The 23072-nt window shown below is 36.4% G+C and overlaps 1 protein-coding gene and 1 pseudogene across 2 annotated transcripts; one reads left to right on the top strand and one right to left on the bottom strand.

Moving 5' to 3' along the window:
* Window positions 1-4621: 4621 nt before the first annotated feature.
* Window positions 4622-7403, bottom strand: LOC148845653 (pollen-specific leucine-rich repeat extensin-like protein 4 pseudogene; annotated as a pseudogene). The gene has a single exon (XR_016102005.1). The product of XR_016102005.1 is annotated as a pollen-specific leucine-rich repeat extensin-like protein 4 pseudogene (transcript).
* Window positions 7404-18639: 11236 nt separating this feature from the next.
* LOC148845652 (pollen-specific leucine-rich repeat extensin-like protein 3) lies at window positions 18640-19991 on the top strand. Its single transcript, XM_088955887.1, has 2 exons — window positions 18640-19811; window positions 19919-19991. The coding sequence occupies exons 1-2, from the start codon at window positions 18640-18642 to the stop codon at window positions 19989-19991; spliced, it is 1245 nt and encodes a 414-aa protein (XP_088812013.1).
* Window positions 19992-23072: the final 3081 nt, after the last annotated feature.

Here is a 23072-nt window from a genome sequence, read left to right as displayed (position 1 = left end):
TTAAAATAGAGAAAAAAAAACTCAATTAGCGAATCAACTTTAAGTCCTTAAGACTTTAATCTCTCCTCACTGACTCTCTCCTCTTTCTCATTAACTCCTTTGATTATTTTTCCTCATAATCATTCCAGACTCTCTCTCTCCTCGAATAATTCTCTCTCCCTTTTTAACAACTCTACTAAATTGCTTAAAATTCAATGACTCTTTTTCCTTTTCCCCTTTTATTTTTATATTATTCTCTCTCCTGTCCACGTTAATCTAATAAACCAAAAGCTATTTGCTTAGATGTGATCATTTCAATACAGCTTGGGCCTAGGCCCGCATTAGACCCACAAATTTTAGGGCCAAGCGTAGGCCTAATACTTTAAGGCCGGCATAAGCCCAACTTAATCCATAAACAAATAACAACTTAAAAATTATTTAATTATCACAAATAGTTAAATCACCTAAAAATAAATGGTGTGTGTATTTGGGAGAGAGAGAGAGAGAGAGAATTATAAGACATAGGTTCCACCCCTTCCATCATTAACCTATTTTAGCACATTTTTATAAGCCTCTTCCATTATTATTAGCTTATTGTACTCCAAAGAGAGAATTTTACTCTTCCAAATTCCAATTATTTGTTTCATATTCAAATTTTATTTCATTGGTTAATTGTTAGAAAATTATAATTTGAAACCTAATAAGTAAAATTAATAAAAAATTACTAATGTTTATAAAAAATATTAAATTTTAGCAAGTTTTTATCCAACAACTATTAAAAGTAAGAAATTAATAAAAACTGTAGTGTATGAATTAAACATTAAAATACATATGATCATTTATAACTTAGCCCAATTAAAATTAAAATACATATATTTATTAAAAATAAAAATTAATAAACAAACCATTTGCATTCCGTATAAAATAATATAGAAATTAATTAAAATAATAAAACTAATAATGGCCTAATTTGAAATATCATAAAACTCCTTCTACTTAGAGATGATCATTTATAACTTAGCCCAACCTGGATATACCTACAAATTTTTGGGCTAGCAACAGTTTTATGGGCAGTAGGGATATAAAGGGATTGAATTCAAAGCATGTCTAACTACATCTATAAGGATTTTGGAATCAGATCTGCATTTGCATCAAAGTATTACGCCAGATTTTAGATCGGATTTGGATTTAATTCATATTATTGTGTTTAGAATGACCCAAAAATTAAAAAAAAAAGTTTTAACAACTAATTATTTTTAAAGTATATATGTATAATAAATGTATATGAATGTAAAATATTAAAATTATCAATTATAAACTTTATATAACTACACATAATATCTATTTATATACATAAAATAATAATATTTATTGGACTTGGACTTTAATTGGATCGGGTGGGGTTAAATCCACATCCAATTCGGTTATTAATCAGATGCAAGTTCTAATATCTATATTTGGGATAACTGAATTCATAGTCGAATTGGGTGTCGTACTTTCAGAGTCCATTGACAGCCCTAATGGGTTGGGCTTTGGTTGATCCTCAACTTGAACCCCCCCCCCCCGGGCCCCCCCCCCCCAAAGTTGCACCCCTAAGAGCAATATGACATTTGTAATTATACTAAACCGAATCAGTAACAACCCATGCATGTATTATTTTTGGGTTTTTAAATATTTTTGGATAAATATTATTAATATTGAAGCCGAAGGAGCTATGGGGGATAGGCTACCCCCATTGTATAGCCTAATGAACAAAAAATAAATAAATAAAAGACCTTGGTTTGATAGTGTATTAACAATTTTTAAGGTTGCTTGGCCCAACCCAGCCCACACCCTAAGTGTAATAATATTTCTCTAGGCCTAGGATAGGGACATGCTTTCCTGTGTTATTTAATTTTAGTTTATTATAAAATATATATAAAATAATTAATATAAAATTTTTTATCTAAATATATATGTATATAACTTCCAAGTCAAGCTTAGGGGTTGCTTAGCTTGGGTCTTGCCCGCTAGGGCTCTCAATCGACTCCAAAAGTTTGATACTCAATTTGATTCTGAGTCCAATTATCTTGGATTTGGATGTTAGAAGCTGCATCTAATAAATAGTTAGATTAGACATGGATTTAACCCCATCGGGTTAACTAAAATCCAAGTCCAATAAAAAATATTATTATATATGTAGTATAATTATATACACATATAGATACTATGTATATATAAAGTTTATAATTGATAAATTTAATATTTTATATTTATATACATTTATTATACATATATACTTTAAAAATAGGGTAAATTACAAAGACCTCCTTGAACTTATATGGGGTTAGTGACAAATACCCCTTGAACTTTCATTTGTGAAAAATCCACCCCCCTCGACTTTTAAGTCCAATGACAAAATGCATTAAATTACCAAAATACCCACCTAACATTCCTTATTTTCTTTTTCTTTCCCTTTTCTCTTAAACCCTAATTGACCAAAGAGATCTCCATTTTCTCTAGACAAAACCATTTAAAATAATAAGAATAATTTCATTGGCATAGATAATAAAGTTTTTTTTTTTAATTCTTGATTCATTTCACTCACATGAATGTCTCTCTTCATCTTAAAATGTAAAAATATTAAATCCTTTCTCCAATAATTTAAGACAAACTAAACAAAACCATAAACCTATATCTGTTAGAAAGAAACTTCTAATATTTCATATGAATATTGAATCCGGCCAAAAATTTGCAAAGATCTATTGGAGAAACCAAGAGGGCTTCAATGTTATATTTAGAAAACTAACTTCTTATATTTCTTTGTTGCAAATGAAATTTTAGGGGGTATTTGTCATTGAGCCCATAGTATAGGGGGTCTTTTTAATTTACCCTTAAAAATAATTAGTTTTTTTAACCATTTTAATTCTAACCACGATAAGATGATTGCAGATTAAATCCTAACCTCATCCAAAATCTGACATTTATAATCAAATGCAGATTCAACTTGATTTGACCTGAATTTGATCAGCCCTACTGCCTACATTATGTACGTGTTGGTTTGGTGCAGATTTGGGCTAGGCTTGGCTCAGAAGAAAGCAGTTGCTTGAGCCTATAAATTCGTACGTCTAGCTAGGTTGGATTAAGTTGTATATGATCCCTAAGTAGTAGTCTTATAACATTATTAGTTTTAACTATCCTATTAATATTAATTATTTTTAAATAGAATTCAAATGTATATTTATTTTTAATTTATAAATGACTAAAACTTGCTATATTTTTATTAACTTTAGTAATCTTTTTATTAATTTACTTTTTAGGTTGCAAATTATAATTTTCTAACAATTAACCAATTAAAAAGAATTTGAATATGAAACACACAAATAGAATTTGGATGAGAGTAAAATTATCTCTCTCTCTCTCATAGAAATATGCTAAAATAGGTTAATGATGTAAGGGGTGGGACCTATGTCTTAGATTATCTCAATCTCTCTCTCTCTCTCTCTCTCTCTCTCTCACACACACACACACACACACATACACACATTATTTTTATGTGATTTTAAATAAAATTAACTAAAATTATAATTTTCTGACAATTATTAATTAATTTTTGAACTATTATTTGTTTACGGGCTAGGTCCGGCCCATGCATGTGGCCTTGAAATTTGTGGGCTTGGTGCAAACCCGGGTTTATGCCAGACTGAAATGGTCACCCTCGGTAGACTGGGAGTTAATGAAAGAGATCTAGAGAATGATTTTATTTCTAATTGGTTTTAAATTTTATATTCCATTTCTATCATTAATAAAAATATATTTTTATTTATCAAAGATGTGCCTAAAATTTTCTACAAATTTTCTTTATATTTTATATTTTCTACTTTAGTTATTTTTGAAATTTGTATTGTTTAATTATGGGATCATGGCATGGCCCATCTAAGTAGGGGTGCAAGTCGGGCAGGTTGGGCCGGGTTAATGGTAAACCCAGGCCCCACCCTAAAACTTGGGTTTAAGGCCCAAGCCCGGACCGAGCCCGAGGTCAAGCCCGGTTCTCTCAACCCAAGCCCAGCCCGCACTATAATTTGATGTAGTCAGGTTGGGCTCGGGCCCGAGCCGGGCTTGGGTTAGTAAATGAACCCATACTCTAAAATTATACATATAAAATGTATTTACGCAAATATATATACATATATTTATGTATACATGTAAATGTGTATCCAAAATATGTATACAAATGTTATATATACAAATATGTATGTATCTATATGTAAATACGTATGCAACATTTACATATATACACATATGTATGTATAAATGTATATAGTTGGATTAGGCTCGGACTGGGTTCGGGCTACTCAAGGGCTAGGCCCAAGCTCGGCCCGAAAAATTAAAAAGCCCAACTTCTTGGGCCTGAACCAAGTCCAAGGATCGAAAATCCAAACCCAACTGATGTAAGATTCCAGGTTGGGCCAGTTCGGACTCGGACCCACCCAAGTTGCACCCCTAAATGTTATTTAGGGGTGCAACTTGGGTGTTTAAAATATTATTTGGTACACAAAAGATCTACCAAATGTGTATAGATATAGATATAGATAATAGGTATTTAAAATATTATTATGGCCGGTCAGCCAGTTTGGGTCTGGGGTCGACCCGAACAGTAGTGTACCAAATGCTCTTCGTCATTCATGGAACTAGCGATTACAAATACACATGGAGAATATTCTTACACAATAAATAAATAAATAAATACATGAGCTTGCAATATGAAATATAGAAATTTATTTATTTTTTCTGTGTATCACAATTATATGGTGTTCCTCGTAGTGCCCTCTCGTTCTATACAAAAGTAACATATCCTCTTGATCTGGGTGGTGGAGAAAATTATATTTTTCTTCTTGTAAAGAGAACAGAGGAAAAGTGTATGTGTTTGTAGGGTGGTGTAACTACGAGGGTGAAAAAAATAGAAGAGGGAGATTTAAGTTTGGGGATGCTACTTAATAGCCAGGGACCATTGGTGGAGGAGGTGATGAGTACTGGAAGCCGATGTGTGGAGGAAGGTTGACTTCGGGGTTTAGAGGAGGTGGCGACTGGGTAGGAGGAGGAGGAGATGGAGAAGATGGTGGAGGAGGAGAGAAGACGGGTGGTGGTGGTGGGGAGTGAACAGGTGGTGGTGGTGGTGAGTAGACAGGTGGTGGAGGAGAGTGGACAGGTGGAGGGGGTGGGGAGTATACAGGTGGTGGAGGAGAGTGCACGGGCGGTGGTGGAGGAGGTGAAAAGATAGGTGATGGAGGTGGTGGGGAGTACAATGGAGGTGGAGGTGGTGATTGTACCGGTGGAGGTGGTGGTGGGGAGTACACGGGTGGTGGTGGGGGAGAAGAAGTTGGTGGTGGTGGTGATGGAGGAGACTGAACTGGCGCAGGAACGGGTACAAGCTGTGGGGGCGGGGGACTTCTTACTGGATTGCGTGGAGAGGCGTTAACGGGCGCCAGAGGAGGTAGACTTGGTCCGATGGAAGGCGTTGGTGTGGATGGAACTGGCGGCTCTTGTGATGGTGCTGATGTTGGTGATGGTGGGGAGTAAATAGGCGATTGTGTTGGTGATGGTGATGGTGGGAAGTAAATAGGTGATTGTGATGGTGTTGGTGTTGGTGTTGGTGGGGAGTAAATAGGTGTTGGTGTTGGTGTTGGTGTTAGTGATGGTGATGGTGGGAAGGAAATAGGTGATGGTGATGGTGTTGGTGTTGGTGTTAGTGATGGTGATGGTGGGAAGGAAATAGGTGATGGTGATGGTGTTGGTGATGGTGGGAAGGAAATAGGTGATGGTGATGGTGGGAAGGAAATAGGTGATGGTGATGGTGGGAAGGAAATAGGGGATGGTGATGGTGTTGATGTTGGTGATGGTGATGGTGGGAAGGAAATAGGTGCAGGAGTGGGTTGCTGTTTGGGTGTGGCTGGAGTTGAAATTGGAGAAGGAGATTGAGATGGTTGGGGCTGGGGCTGGGGCTGGGGCTGTACTGAAGGAGGTGAAATTGGTGATGGTGTCGATGGTTTAGATGGCGACGGTGATGAAGAGCCTCCACCACCACCACCACCACATAAGGCCTTCCCACAGTCAACCTGTCGATTCACCACCGGAATGCAAAGGCTGGCTGTCTTCTGTCCAGGACGATCAGGCAAACAGTTGCTCGTATCATCCAATATCGTGTCTGTCCTCTTTGATGGCATGCATCCAGCCTCTTCTCCATTGAAGTAGTTATACGAGAAGGTGAAGTTCACCAAAGATGGCAATCTACAAATATTCTCTGTAACAAACCCTGTTAACATGTTGTATGAGATGTCCAAGTACTCCACACTCTTCATCTCCGAAATGCTCTTAGGCAACAGACCAACAAACGAGTTGGACGCAGCAGCAAACACTGTTACATTCTCAAGCAACCCAATCTCCGGCGGCAGGCAGCCAGTCAGGTTGTTGTTCAAGAAAACTATCTCATTAAGTGTCTTTCCCATCTTACCGATGCTACGTGGGATGCACCCAGTAAACCTGTTATCGGCAAAAACTATGACTGAAGCCGGTGAGTTTCCAATATTCTCAGGGATGTTGCCTTCCAATCGGTTGTGATTCAAGAACACTGCATCTAGATCCTTATCGAATAGCTCCGGCGGCAGGCGACCTTCGAAGTCGTTATATCTGATGTCGAGGTACTTGAGTGCAGGTATAGAGAGGACTGCCCTTGGGAACGGACCTACGAAGCGGTTGTTGCTGACATCAAGCTCATGAAGAATGGTCAGCTTAGAGAAGCTGTTGGGAATGATTCCACAGAAGCGATTGGAGTTGATGTGGAACAGGGCAATGTCTCTCAGGAGGCCGAGCTCGACCGGAAGGAACCCAGCAATGTCTTCATTGTTGAGATCAATGCCGGCGACGACAGTCAACTTGGGCTCATCGAGTGCATTTGCGCAGAAGACACCGGTGTAGTTACAGACATCGGCGCCGACCCAGTTGCCTGTAACGTTATGTGGGTCGGAGTACATGGCCTTCTTCCATGCCTGGAGGGCGATGTAAGCCCGGCGGAGCCTTGCGTTGGGAAAGGTTATGTTGATATTAACCTCGTATTCATAGTCGTCGGGGAGATCACCATTCTCAGGGAGGGATAAGAGCTGGCGCTGAGTAATGTAGGAGGTTTCGGCCTCGGTGAGAGCTGAGGAGAAGGAAGCGTGGTAAGCAAATAAGAGGAGACAGAAGATAAGAAAGCAGCCAGAGGCCTGCATTTTGGATGCTCAGCTCCAACCTTGGAGAGGCCCAAGGCTGCTTATTATGAATATATCTGAAGAGGGAAAGACGGGTGAGGTTTTATAGCGAGGGAGATGAGGGAATTGAATGGATGGAGAGGAGAAGAGAAACAAACCTTTAGGAACTCTCCAACTATCATTCTCCCATTCTGGCCTTTTTTTTTCTTTTTCTTTCTCTGGTTATTTCTGGTTTCTTAATGGAGACTGGAGGGGTTGTTTTTCTCAGGCATCGCAAGTTTACTTTGATCTCGGATCTTTGCCTAAATATGAGCATTGTCGAACAACTAACAACGACCAAGTCATCGATAATATAATTTGGTCACTTGGTGAGATATCAAAGGTAGAGCTTGATTGTTTTAAATTTGGTCATTTGATGTTTATTAGTTCTGCTTCCTCATCATCATTCATTCATTCTCCAAAATCATTCTCGAAAGGGAAAGAGCTTTGGACTTCCTTTACTTAATTGGTTACGTACCCATGAAAATTTCCAAATCTCTCATCCAATGCCACTTTGGTTGATTATGATCACTGGGAAAAGAAATCAGAACCGCCATTGACGAGAAACTCGATCGAAGGGCTCCGGATCCAACTGTCATGAATCTCGAAGGGATCCGCGCGCCATTAACAAGAACCTGCTTTGGATCAAACCCTCGGGATTGTGTCGTTAATCTCCTCTTTGCGGATCAATATTGGAGTATTCTTAGGACCTCCGGTGCGCTGTGCAAATTCAAAATAGGCCTTGGTCGCTTTGCATCGGCCACGGCCGGAATGCCATTGGCGATTGGCCTGCAGCAAGGAAGACAACGACTAGATCTTCGACGCCATAGCTTTTCCAGGAAATCAAGTTTCTCTCAAAAGAAGAGCGAATAGAAGCATTTAAAAGCACTAAAAAGCAGTTGAGAGTTCAATTGAAGTTCATAGGTTGAACAACCAAAACCATATTAAATCTCCCCCCCCCCCCCAATAATAATAATAATAATAAATAAATAAACAAAGATTTATCACTTTTACCCACATAGGAAGCAGCAAATTGCTGAATTCGTCAATCACAGAGGTTGGGGAGGGAGTGGAACTGAGGTGAGAAAAGTGGGAAGAAGGGAGAAGGATAGAGAGAGAGAGGGTGGGAGTAAGGGGCGACCACCGGACTGGTCTGGTGGTGTTGGAAAATAGGGTCACGGAAATTTGGATGAAAAACTGCAACTGGCTTTGCGGTGTATCTAAAAACACTGTATTTGGAATATTATTTGCTCTCACTGGTGTTTTGTTTTATGAGTTTCTTGTGGGATTACTAACAAATTCATTCACAAAATACAACAAAGCTTTTGGGCGAGAAATTGCAACCAATAAAATTGAAGATTCTTCAAAAAAAACCTTTTATTAGATAATAGCAAATCAAAGTTATCAGAAAGATAAGTGTATTTGCAGTGAAAAATGAGCAGAAAACTTGTCTATAAAGGGTTTACACCCTTTAATAATTTTTGGAGAGTCATCACAAAGAGGTGTGTGTCCATCTAAAGAATCTCTTGGTAAAGTTATGAATTCAAATTCTGTGATTGTTCACAATTAATTAATGGTTAATGACTTTTAATGTTTGAATAGTATCTCTTGATCACACACAATCAACTCATGACTGTTGGATTAACTTAATTATATTTGTAGTGCCGCTCTACTTCTTAAATGCGATTTAGTTCTTCTTTTCAAAGCTCTCTAAACATGATTTATTTCTGACCTACACCACAAAGCTTTCATCTTAACATGTGAAACATGTGACTTAAGTGCAAAACACCTATAAAATGGATTGAAAATCTGCAACTGTACATGTTTCAGATGAGATTTGAATTCAAATTCAAACTTGGCTAAGTCCTATTCTTTGCAATATTGACAATCCAATGTCATTTACTAAGTATTGAAGTTTTGGCTCTTGGGTCGTGTTTTATTACCATTACTGTTTCTACCTTCAATGTTTTGGGTTAATTGATACAAATTGACATACAATTCTTATTTATGATGTTTATAGTTAAAAATGGGCATACATATATAGGAGACCATTAGATAAATTTAGCATTACTTGCTCCATGGAGAGTGAAGTCTAATTATTCTAGCTAAAGTGACTTTCATATGTGATGTGAGAACACAAATTTCTCAAAAATGTTTAAACCCAAAATACAACAATGATATCAAACACAACCTTACCTTGATTGGGTAAGGTTGGTCAAGTCATGTGGTTGATTGGGTGCTGCTTTCTTTGACCTCCTTGAGCTGTTAAATCATCCTCATTTCTTAGAGCAATAACAATTTGAAAAATTAATTGCGAATATTGGTTCAAAGAATTCCTCGTTGATCTCAGAATATTCTGAAAAAACCAGCAATTCATCCCTAGATATCTGAAAGCTCAAGTACTCCTCAATCTGCGCTTGATTTCTCTTCTGAAAGTTTTGATTAGTACTCCCCAATAATCTTCTCAATCAAGGGTTTAGAAGTTTTTCTTCCTTATTTCCATATTTTTCTAAGATTTTACTATTATGGCCCCGTTCCCTCAGTAACTTATTTACCCGGGTAAATATAGTTACCCAGGTAAGTTTTTCCTAGAGAACACTTACTCGGGTAAGTGCATTTACCCATGTTCTTTTATTTTTCATGTAAATAAGGCAATGACCATTTTAACCATAAAAATTCATTATTAAAAGGGCATTTTTGTCTCATTCAAGTGCTGGCAACTTTCCCCCTAGGTGGGTAAGAGATGGGTATCGTGGGTAAGTGATACCCAGGAAAATAAACTTTCCGTAGTCCCCACATAAATCTGAAAAAAAGAATATGGGATTTTTAGTCAATGAAAACCAAACTCCCATTGACCAAAATTTTCACCCTCTCAAAATCCAAAAAAGGAACGCCCCCCTATTAGTAAAATTCACGGTGGCAACTCATCGGCTGTGAGTAAAATTTGGGGCTCAATTTAATAAAAGGTAAATCTTCAATCTTATAGTATTGTCTGAATTTAGCCAAACTTCTTGCGATTTAGAAGATCATTCAATTAGATATTGTGTTCTTTGTGAGTCAAATAGGTTTCCACTATTAGGAATGGTTCTCAGACTAAACTATCTTATTACAAAACCCTTAAGAGCCAAATCAAAAAATTTTATTATATATAATTATTTAAAATTTCTAATTAATAAATTCAATAATTTATATTTATATGAATTTATGTTATATATAAATTAAAATTAATTAATTTCTTGTAATTTTTTTTATTTTTTATTTTATTTTAAATACAACAAAACAGATTCAGATTAAATCCGAAATTCCGAATCTAATATTTTTAGATTTGAATGAAATCCAATGTGGCTGGATCCCAATCTGAATCTGACCTTATTACATACAATAACCTAACCCTACCTAGGGAGACCAACCATCAAGAGTTTGGAAGAGAAGAACATAACTTTGTCTACACAAACAAGTCCTTAAAATGTGATCCGTTTACATCCTGTTACATCGCTCAAGTCCTTAACCTCATTTATTTTTTATTAAAATCATCAAAGCTAAAGAAAGTAAAAATTTCTTCCACTAAAACGAAATTTTCTTTTCTTAATCTTAAATAAATTAATTAGAAGAGAGCAAAGCATGCACCGGTGTTAAAAAGTGCCCATGTTCTACACAGAAGTAATTACATTTAAGCTATGTTTGGTTTGAAGGAAAAGTAGGGAAAGGAAGGGAAATGTAAGGAAACCTATACAATGTTTATAAAGGTTTCCCTACCTTTCTCTTCCTTTTTCTACTTTTTCCTTCAAACCAAATACAGCTTTAATTTTCTAACGGAAAGGAAACTAAATTGACTACGAATGATTTTAAATATAACCCCATTTTGATGTTTCTATTTTTCTTTTTTTTTTCCTTTAATTTCGAGGGGCTGGTAAGAAAAGGGAAAAAGATGGAGGAATAAACTGGCTTATACACACACCAATTATGAGTAAATTAATTACTTATACCTTGTTGTGATTTGGGTAAACTACTTATTAACTTATGCCATTTGACCAAGAGGGCTTATTAATGAGAGTCTGGATTGGTTAGACAAAATCATATATAGTGGGATGGGTGACAAACGTATCACTAGGGAACATGCCAGTGTTTTGTGTGCATAAGGTATGGGTTTAACACGACCTCCATGTAGACAATACCAGTGTGTTTTTAGGGGTTTAAAGGGACTGATTTTGAATCAAACAAGGCAATATCTGAATCCAAATCTGATATCTAAATTTGATTTAATATCCCATAGATATTGAAAATTAATATTCAAATTCGAATTCGATTAAATATTCGAATATTTGATTTGATTTGAATTCAGTCAATTAATTATTTTAGGTAATTAATAAATATATAAAATGAATATTTTACTTATATAAAACATATAAATATAAATATTTATATAATTTAATTATTTTATATAAAATATTTATATATTTTATATATTATATATGAGAATTAAATAATCAATCAAATTTAGATATTTACTGAATTGAATCAAGTCATATCCAAATTCGATTCCAATTAACTATTCAATATGAATATGATATTTGAATTTGACAAGTTAGATATTTGAATTATTTAAATTGATTCGATTATGCCAAATCTCAAATTCAAAATCAGATTTTTGAATACCGTTAATACTCCTATATATTTCCTTATGATATGTTGCTAAGCACGTTATGTATCAATTTTGTCTCTCAGCCAATCCAATCCGTATTAATGAAGATTGTTACTGGTGTCTTCAGCCCACACCCATGTATACGGAATATTGGTGTATTCACTTATGATTGGTTTATGTACACACAGTGGTGCATGCATGGCAGATTCAAACTCAATAAATGATGAAGGTACAATAACTTCAACTTTATCCAATACGAAACCCACCACATGAATTTCAATGAATAGTAGCCGCTGCACGTGGGCATTGGCTTTGTTAATTAAGACTAAATCAAAAGTAGCTTATGCCGTTTCCAATTGGAGCCCGGATCCCCTGCCCATGTTCATTGCAGTCACATATGGAGAATATCTTATTCTCTGTACAGTATTATATAGGAAGAGATGTTCTCATTTCACAGGGGGTGGTGTATTGTGGGTAGGCGTGGGCAGGATTCTCGTGGGCAGGAGATCCAAAGTCTTCCAATTGGGCCAAATTGGTTCAGACCACCTCAAAAATTATTTTTTGTTATTAGTGTTACATAATTTTTAATAATTTTATTATTAAAATTGTGGTATATAAAATGGTTTGTTAGAAAAAGACGGTAAGGGAGATGTGAAAGGGAGAGAGTGAGTGAGACGTGAAAAATGGTTGGTATAACAACAGTTTTGGACAATTAATGTATGTAGAAGACTAAAATGACAAATAATTTGTTTATTTTTCTCTCAAGATTTCCTTTAGCATAAAATATTTCTTCTAATGTAATCCTTTCTTTGGTACCCACCTCCAATTCAACTATTTAGGGATGGCAATGGGGCAGGTTTTGTAAATTCTAAATCCTACCCGCTTTCCTAAACATCTCAACTTGTAGCCGCCCCAAAACCCATAGTGCATTGGATTTTGAGAATCCAAACCTACCCCATACATGAAAATGCAAAGCTCTCCCCAACCCTGCCCTCCCCACATTCAGGGGTAGGGGCATATTGGGTTTAGAACTCACATCTAATTTTTTATATTTCTTGTCATGTATAAATAATAAATAAGTAAAATAACACAAATAAACAACAAAATTTGTAGTTATTTAATCAAGACATGTAAAAAACATATAAGCTATCAATTACCCTTCATATAAAATTCAAAATATTATTTAGGGTAAAATACAAATACCTCCCCTGAAGTTTTTGACAATCATAAAAACATCTCCTATAATTTTATTTTAACAAATACCTCCCCTAAACTTTTGAAAAACTCAGCAAAAACCTTCGTTTTGTCACTGTCCTAGACGAAAAATGTTAGATTGATGCACCATTTTTTTCAAATACCCATTCTACCCCATTATAAATTATTTTACATACAAAATTATTGAAAAAATTGGTGCGTCAATCTTACGTTTTCCGTCTGGGACGGTGATAGAAGGGAGGTTTTTGTTGAATTTCTCAAAAATTCAAGGGAGATATTTATTAAAATGAAACTATAGGGGAGGTTTTTATGAATGTCAGAAACTTTAGGGGAGGTTTTTATGCTTTCCAACGATATGTGGGTTGGGGAGGGTGGGGTTTAGCCTAATACCATACCCTACGCGTGCCTAGGAACGCAAATGGATCGGATCAATATTCAAATCAAAGTATATTTTAATCTGTTCCGACATTGTTCATGTCTGATCCGAATATCTGCTCGAATTAGATAGGACTTAATTTGAATTCGAATCCTATCGGTAAGTCAGATCTTCGTATCTAATCCGATCCAACTTGTTTTCTTTAAAAATTAATAAATTATTAAAAGAAAATTAAAATATAATAATTTAAATAAAGTAAAAACAAAATATACAAGTATTTTTTTAATTATTTCCATCATATATATACATGTTTTTTATAAAAAATAAATAATATAATAAATTTATAAAAATATAATTTAAAAAATATATCTATAAATAAATAAATAACATATATATATATATATATATATATATATATATATATATATAAATATTGGATCAGATCTTCTTGGATAGGGGTGATTCGAATCCGATCCGACTTTTTTTCGTATTCGTATCCTATTATTCAATCTGATTTGAAGATCCAATCAAGGGTGATCCAAATTCGACCAAAAAGGATCGGATTAGATCATAATCCAATCCATTTGCACCCCTACCCATACCTATATGGTTTGTAGAATCCCAAAACTCGCCCTTGCTCCAAAACCTTTACTTAAAGCAAGAAAACCCACCCCATTGGAGAGGGTAGGGGTAGGTACCAACGAATAGGGTAGAAATTGCCATTCTTATCTCTATCAATAATCAATGCAATGGAGATCTTTGAAAAACATAATCTTAAATTACCAAACCTATGGCATAGACAATCTCTCTCTCTCTCTCTCTCTCTCTCTCTCTCTCTCTCTCTCTCTCTCTCTCTCTCTCTCTCTCTCTCTCTCTCTCTCTCTCTCTTCTTTGACCTCCACGTTAGATTAATTCCTGACTATTAAGCTTCTTCTCTGAATTATCACTGGCTTCAATAATGGGCACAGATTCAATAGCATTAGTTTTTCTCTTAATGTTATTCGATTCGAGGTGTCCTGAATTGAGGTTACAGTTAGATAGTTCTGTCAACTTGTGAAGTTGAGGTGGAAGGATGAAGTCACGCAGTAAGATCTGAAACCAAGAAAAAGATCAGAGGGCTGAGGAGTTATTCCTCGGGTAGGCACTCCAACGCTCAAGTCAATAAGAAGAATGGGCGGTCATGCCAAATAGTTGAGAGAAACGTATTAGTCCGAACAGAAGAAGAATAACAATATGAGTGTTGAAGAGTCAAAAGTCATTTACCTTGAGCGGAGGTTACCTACTTATAGTTGAAGATCCGCATCCGATTTAGATGAGGCTTCCAGGGTTGTCGGGATGAGGTTGTCCGCCGAAGTCTTCGGGATAAGACCTAATCCCTGGCGGAACTTCCCTCCTGATCCATTCGAGGTTCTCCTTTCTTAGTCGTGCTTATCCATTTTACGTGATGCCGACATGGCCAAAGAAATAAGATAGCCGCAGAGGTGACACGTGGCACTCGGGGCCAACTCAACCATAACCCACACATCATAGCTGATTAATTTGAGACATCAACAAATGGTTCTCCCTTGCCTACACCATCAGTTAGTTTTCCATCATCTAGGTTACGCTATACAAAGTGGTCTGAGTTTCCAAAACCCACCTCCAAAAACCTAGAATCCTGTGTTTGATATCTTTTAGTGCATAAAAATATAATAATTAAAGTATATTTCATTCTAAGTGCCCGTGCAATTAAAAAAAAAAAATCATTGGGTATTGAGAAAATGAAACAAAAAAAAAAAAAAATGCAGAAGCAAAGGTTGTCATATATTCCTTACCTGATCAACAGGAGAGTGCATCTCACAATGGAAGTTTCCTCATTACCTTCATGGAGCCTTCGTCATTCAATTGTACATGTTCGACCAGAACTTCGTCTTTCACACTTTACTTCTTGAGTATCAATGGAGAATTGAGACTGCATGCCCGATTATGATTTTACCTTGAACCAATGTTGCCTTCTGAGTTCTAAATATTGGAAGAGAGCAAGGTGCTGCAAGCCTACAACGTGAATGATTTTAGCCCATGCTTCATGGTGAGCGGTTGTGACTTATTTTTTTCGTCCAAAATGGTGAGGGACGATGGGAAGAAAAAGACACCTAATGAGGGACGATGGATGGTGTGAGGGAGGGGAGAGGATTAGAAGTGAAGGACAATAGGAAAAAGCAGAAAAAAATAAAAAAATAAAAAATAAAAACAGAGGAATATTGTTGGATAGAGAGAGACATGAATAGTTGAGTTTCCTGTCATTCATGACTGTTAGTCGTGATAAATACTTCCTAATTTTTTGGGAAAAAACAGGGAAGGTTGCCATGCCAAATGGGAACTCCATGGGCTTCTAGAAGAAATCTTGCATTCCCTGTAGAATTGTTCCCTTAGAGTAACGGAGCACAAAAAGGCCATCTGACGTGACATAACATTATAATTTGATATCATGGTTACATTGAATTCAAAAAATGAATATGACATGTTTATGTTGAGATAATAGTATCGGCAATGAAGTCATACAAAGAAGCCTAAGTAGCTCCAATAGGTGATAAAATGAGAGAAAGTAGAGTGCATGAAACATTTTTGACAACCTATAAAAAGAAGTGATTTGTTGCAAGTTGAAAGGGCTAGAAGGGGTAAGGATAGACAAAAAAGACATGGGTCAAAGTAGTAAGAAATGATTTTTTTTTTTTTTTTTTTTTTGCTTCATGGATCTATAGACTGCTAGCTCATCCCCCTCACTTTGGATGAAAATTGATTGGATTGTTATCAAAATTCTTAGGTATCAACTAGAGGGGCCCGTGCAATTAACGGGATTTATTGAGCGAAGGCTAAACAATAGAGACACATACTTTTAATTTTTAAATAATTAATAATTATTAATATTTTGGGTTCGACTATGATATCGGAAAGATATGATATCTGAAATTTTTTGACCAATCAACTGGTTCATAAATGTAGTAGCCAATCGGGTGTTATTTATCAAAATTCATTGATGAATTTTGATTGATCAAAACTCTTCTGATACCATATCTTTCCTGCATCATAGATTTTCCCTTATATTTCATATACTACTTTTAATAATTATTTTACAATACAAAAATAATAATAATAAATTTCAATTAGGGTTGTTCATCAAACTGTTGAAACCAACCAATCTGACCAACTTGAACCGAGCTGGTTAGTTTTCTAGTGTTTTCGGTTAGCTTTGGTTCAACAATTTTCCAACGTGACCAGGTTGGATCAGTTTCACTTTGGCCATTTTTAAATCGACCAAAATCAAATGACTTGGCCATTATGGGAAAGTGGAAAAATTCTCATATTTCTTAGTTTAAAATATTTGATATCATAAATTTATTTTTTAAATTTTATTGTTTAAGTTTAAATTTTTTGAACCAACCGGCCAAACCAAAAAAAAATGACTCAAACTAGTACAACCCAAGTTGTCCAGTTTTCACTAATGGTTCGGGTGACCAACTCCCCAACCTAATCAAGTTGATTTGGTTGGCCAAACAAAACCAACCCATGAAGACTCCTAATTTCAACTAAATTAATAGTTTAATATGTCTCTAATAAATAAAAATAGTTTAATCTCCAATAATTATTGAAAATTTATTGTGAAAATACATAATTAAGAAAAAATTTTGATAATGAAAATACAATAAAAATACAACAATTACAAAAATACAATAAATACTAAAAAATTAAATTAGTTAATAAATAGTGTAATATCAAATAATAGTTTAATCTCTAATAAATATTAATCAATAAATTATAAACAAAAAAATACAATAAGTATAATAAATTAAATTTAAAAAGCTAAACAACAGTAGTTTAATCTCTAATAATTATTGAAAAACTTCTATTAAAAAACAAAAATAGAATTATACATAGTTATTGAAAAATATATTTATCACAAAAAAATAAATAATCATTTAAAATACAATAAATATTAATTTTAGTATATATTAATATATAATAAATATAGATTATGATTTTAAAATTATTATTAATAAATATTAATTTTTTTGGAAGTTATTTTCTAGAACTGTTAATTAATATAAGTGAAATTGGTTATTTACAATATTATTTAGTTATTTAAATAATCTCATTATTTAAATTTGAAAATATTAATTATTTATTGAATTTAATAATCCATAAAATTATAATTTATACTATTATTACAAAATTCTTTTATTAAATTATTATTAATTTGAATATTATATCATAATTATTTTTCTAGTTTAAGATATTTTTAAAATTTATTACATAATTTCATTATTTTAACTGTTTAAAATCTAGTTATGTTATATTTCTTTAGATAAAATATTTAGTTATTTAAATATTTAAATAATATATAAGATATTTAAAATTTTTCATTATTTTAAATAAGGGTATTTTCTCCATATGATTTACAAAGCAAGGTTTTTAAAACCGACCCGATGATCGAACCAATCAAGGGTCCGGTTATCGGGTTGAATGATCCAATCATTCGAACCAAACGCTCAACCCGTTCTGATAGAAAAATAAAAAATAATAATAAAAACGGTCAAAACTGCTCAAACGGTTAACCGTCCAATTCAACGGTTCGCTGACAAAAATCAACAGTTTTGGGTGGAAATCCGATTTTTAGGGAAAACGGACCAGTTCCCGGCTTTCCAATCCGACCGTCCGGTCCGGCCCGGTTTGGTTTTGAAAACCATGTCACAAGGTGTTATTAAAGGGTCAAATAGACTTTTGAAAAGTTTCAAATGTCCTTTGAACTAAGACAAGCAAGTGCAAGAGGACTTAGTATTTGACCAAAACATGGGCTGTGGAAGTACAATTATAAGTAATTAAAACCCGCCAGTTAAGGGTTTGATGTTCATTGATTTTCAAATTTAGACAAAGCTCCGACGTTAGAGCATGTCTTGGATGGCTCAGACAAAACCCTTAGCCCTTACCACGGAACCAAAAAACTAAAATACCAGAAAAATGACTAAATTTAATGGTCGAGAAATGGTTGGAGAAGACTCCCAACCAGCCTTTTATCTATCCATCCCCTTTGTCTCCCTCCATATAACACCCCTACCTTAACTCTCTTCTCAAGCAGCCTTGGGCTTTCCATGATTGGAGCTGCACCAAATAACTAGCTAATTAACATGCAGTCCTCTGGCTGCTTTTTCCTGATTTTCCTACTCCTCTTTTCTTCCCAAGGTTCTTTCTCCTCAGCTCTCTCTGAAGCCGAGGTCTCCTTCATTGCTCACCGCCAACTCTTATCCCTCCCGGAGAATGGTGACCTTCCTGAAAATTATGAATACCAGGTTGATGTCAACTTAACCTTCCCCAACGTAAGGCTCCGCCGAGCTTACATCGCCCTCCAGGCATGGAAGGAGGCCATAGTCTCCGACCCACATAAAATCACGACCAGTTGGGTCGGTGCCGATGTCTGTGACTACAAGGGCGTCTTCTGTGCGCCTGCACCCGATGACCCCAAGTCTACGGTTGTCGCAGGTGTCGATCTCAACAATGCTGACCTCGCTGGCTTCCTTCCCGTCGAGCTTGGCCTGATGAGTGACCTTGCGCTCTTCCATGTCAACTCCAATCGCTTCTGTGGAATCATTCCCCAGAGCTTCTCCAAGATGGCTGTTCTCTACGAGTTTGATGTGAGCAACAATCGCCTTGTTGGTCCATTCCCAATGCCAGTCATCGCCATGCCAGCCCTCAAGTACCTTGACCTTAGATACAACGACTTCGAAGGTTCAATACCTCCGGAGCTATTCGACATGGATCTAGATGCTGTGTTCTTGAACAACAACCGTTTCCAGAACGAAATCCCTGAGAATCTAGGAAACTCTCCGGCTTCAGTCATTGTTTTTGCTAATAACAGGCTTACTGGGTGCATCCCACATAGCATCAAGAAGATGGAAAATACATTGAATGAGATCATATTCACGAACAACAAGCTCACTGGTTGCTTGCCAATGGAGATTGGGTCGCTTGAGAATTTAACAGTTTTTGCTGCTGCGTCCAACTCGTTATCAGGTGTCTTGCCTAAAAGCTTTTCGGGGATAAAAAGTGTGGAGCTAATCGACATCTCAAACAACTTCTTAACAGGGTTTGTTCCTGAAGGTATCTGTAAATTGCCTAATTTGGTGAACTTCACCTTCTCGTATAACTACTTCAGGGGCGAGTCACCAGAATGTGAATCATCAAGGACGAAAGACGTTGTGGTGGATGATACAGACAACTGCTTCCCTGATCGTCCCAAACAGAAAGCAAGCAAAACTTGCACGCCGGTGGTGAACCGACCAGTTGATTGTGGAAAGTCCAAGTGTGTTAGGCCTTCATTACCAACGCCGTCTAGACCACATAAACCAAAGCCAACACCTGATGTGGAGTCCTCAGTAAAACCAGAAACCCAACCATCTTCATCACCAGTTTCACTACCATCCACACCAGAGAAACAAGAACTGACTCGTCCACCTACATCCTCCTCACCATCACTATCTGATCAGAAGTCAGTTCCTACACCTACAACTCCCTCTCCATTCCGTCCATCTCCAACACCAAATTCTTCTCCAACACGAACTTCTTCTCAGACACCATCAAATCCATCATCACCTTCGTTTTCAACACCATCAACCCCATCACATTCATCTTCAACACCATCAACCCCATCTACAACTCTAACTCCAACTTCATCTCCAACACCAACTTCATCTCCAACACTATCAAACCCATCACATTTATCTTCAACACCATCAGGCCCATCTCTATCTCCAACTTCTTCTCCAACACAAACTTCATCTTCAACACCATCAGGCCCATCTCTATCTCCAACTTCTTCTCCAACACCAACTTCATCTTCAACACCATCAAGCCCATCACATTCATCTTCAACACCATCAGGCCCATCTCTATCTCCAACTTCTTCCCCAACACTGACCTCGCCTTCAACACCATCAAGCTCACCACAATCATCTTCAACACCATCAGGCCCAACTCTATCTCCAACTTCTTCCCCAACACCAACTTCATCTTCAACACCATCAAGCCCATCACATTCATCTTCAACACCATCAGGCCCATCTCTATCTCCAACACCAGCTTCATCTTCAACACCATCAAGCCCATCACATTCATCTTCAACACCATCAAGCCCAACTGTATCTCCAACTTCTTCCCCAACACCGACCTCACCTTCAACACCATCAAGCCCATCACATTCATCTTCAACACCATCAGGCCCAACTCTATCTCCAACTTCTTCTCCAACACCAACTTCACCTTCAACACCATCGAGCCCATCACATTCATCTTCAACACCATCAGGCCCAACCCTATCTCCAACTTCTTCTCCAACACCAACTTCATCTTCAACACCATCAGGCCCAACCCTATCTCCAACACCAACTTCATCTTCAATACCATCAAGCCCATCACATTCATCTTCAACACTACCAGGCCCAACTCTATCTCCAACTTCTTCTCCAACACCAACTTCATCTTCAACACCATCAGGCCCAACTCTATCTCCAACACCAACTTCATCTTCAACACCATCAATCCCATCACATTCATCTTCAACACCATCAAACCCATCACCTTTATATTCAACACCATCAGGCCCATCTATAACCCCAACTTCTTCTCCAACACCATCAAGCCCATCATTGCCTTCATCTAAAACACCACTAGGCCCATCTCTATCTCCAACAGTAGCAAGCCCATCTCCAACTCCAACTTCTTCTTCAACAACATCAAGCACATCTCCGACGCCAGCTTCATCTCCAATCGAGCCAACAAGAAGTCCCCCGCCAGTTACTCAATCTCCATCACCACCACAAGTTTCTTCTCCCGCATCACAACCTCCAGTGTACTCCGCACCACCACCACTAGTTTCTTCTCCCACATCACAACCTCCTCCTCTTCCCCCAGTTCACTCCCCACCACCATTAACTCCAAGCAACTCCCCTCAATTACCTCCCCCATCTCCTCCCCGCCATGACCAATCATCGCCACCTACAAGCTCTGAATTCATCCTCCCTCCACACTTGGGCACTCAGTACGCGTCGCCTCCTCCACCAATATTACCAGGCTATTAAGCAGTGTCTCTCTGCTCACTCTTTACAGTTTTTACAGCCCCACAATATCAAATGCACATTTGCTACTTGTTCTGTCCAAAAAGAAACTACAATTGTTTCCGTTGCCCTATCAACTGCAAAAAAATCAATCAATAAAGGCCGGTACAAGCGACGCATCATGTAATGATCAGAAATCATGATGGAACAACATTTCACATTTCTTATGGAATGTAAAGATTGTTTTGAAGGGCTTATCCATTTCAAGCTCTGCCTTGCAACTACGTGTCAACTTGTCAATGACACAAGCCAAATGGAGCCTCAATTCTCAATGCTAAGATAGAATACTGTTGAAATTAATTGTGATATATATCCGGATATATTACCATCACTGGCATAACATGGTAGCCAAGTCCTGCTGAAAATGTTATTGCACTGTAACATGTAAATATTAGGGTAGCTGTCTTCCTAGCCAAGTCTTGTTAATGATGATATAAACTATGTAATTTAAGGGACAATCTATTATACTGGACCAAAAGAGTTTTGACCAATCAACCCCCCATTCCAAATGAATACCAACTGATTGGTTATCAGTTTTTCTAGTATCATGTCTTTCTACTCAAACCAATAATTTAAATTTCTTGGTAATGCTCATCATGGCCACAATAGAATCCTAATGATACCACATTCATCGTTTCAAGGCACGACTGTATGTGAAGGGGTTCACTCAAGAGGCCGGTATTGATTACACTGAAACTTTCAGTCCAATTGTTAAGTTTCAAGAGATACAATTCGTTCTTGTCGAGATGTTTTTGTAGAAATTGAGATTTAATCTCATTGGAGATTAAATTAAATGAGTTTGATTTATGATTACATACCTTGGCTTTTGCTTTCTTATATTAATAAAGGTATTCTTCTAAAACATTTGGTCTTTCTAACAAAAGTTTTGTATTATTACTTTTTCTTTAAAATCCTACATGGAAAAATTACGAAACTTCTCTTTGATTTATTAATAGAAACTTGCCTCTACATCCTTTAGATGTATGGAGTAAAGAGTATATAGACTTGCTACCACACAATGTGGGTTTATGCATGATGTAGTGCAATAGGGTGCTGTAGAGGTGCACTTTGTTCACATTTTGCATGCAACCACATAATATGCAAGGACACCAAAGGGAGGCTTGATTATAGCTGTTGTTTCGGTTTTTTCTTTCATCCAATGGTCAAAAATTGATTAGGTGTGATCAATAAACATAATTCAAATTTTAGCAACTATTAATTGATTAAAAAATATCTAATAGAGTCAATAAATGCTTATATAAGAGTAAATAGCAAACCTCACAACTAACCAAATGATTGAATCATTAAAGCATGTCAATGATGTTAAAAGGGTTTAGAATCCATCACATGGATGGAAAAACCATGTTAGATGGATGGGAAAATTTTCAAAATATTTTTTAACTCTTCTAGAAACCGATTTCCCTGTAAATTTGAAAACTGAATTTTCAAAA

This window comes from Nelumbo lutea, chromosome 7 (assembly GCF_056320005.1).
Source record: "Nelumbo lutea isolate HS-2025 chromosome 7, American lotus-T2T, whole genome shotgun sequence".
Taxonomy (NCBI): domain Eukaryota; kingdom Viridiplantae; phylum Streptophyta; class Magnoliopsida; order Proteales; family Nelumbonaceae; genus Nelumbo; species Nelumbo lutea.
Note: the sequence above shows the minus strand (reverse complement) of the source record. Positions and strands in the feature narration are given on the sequence as shown.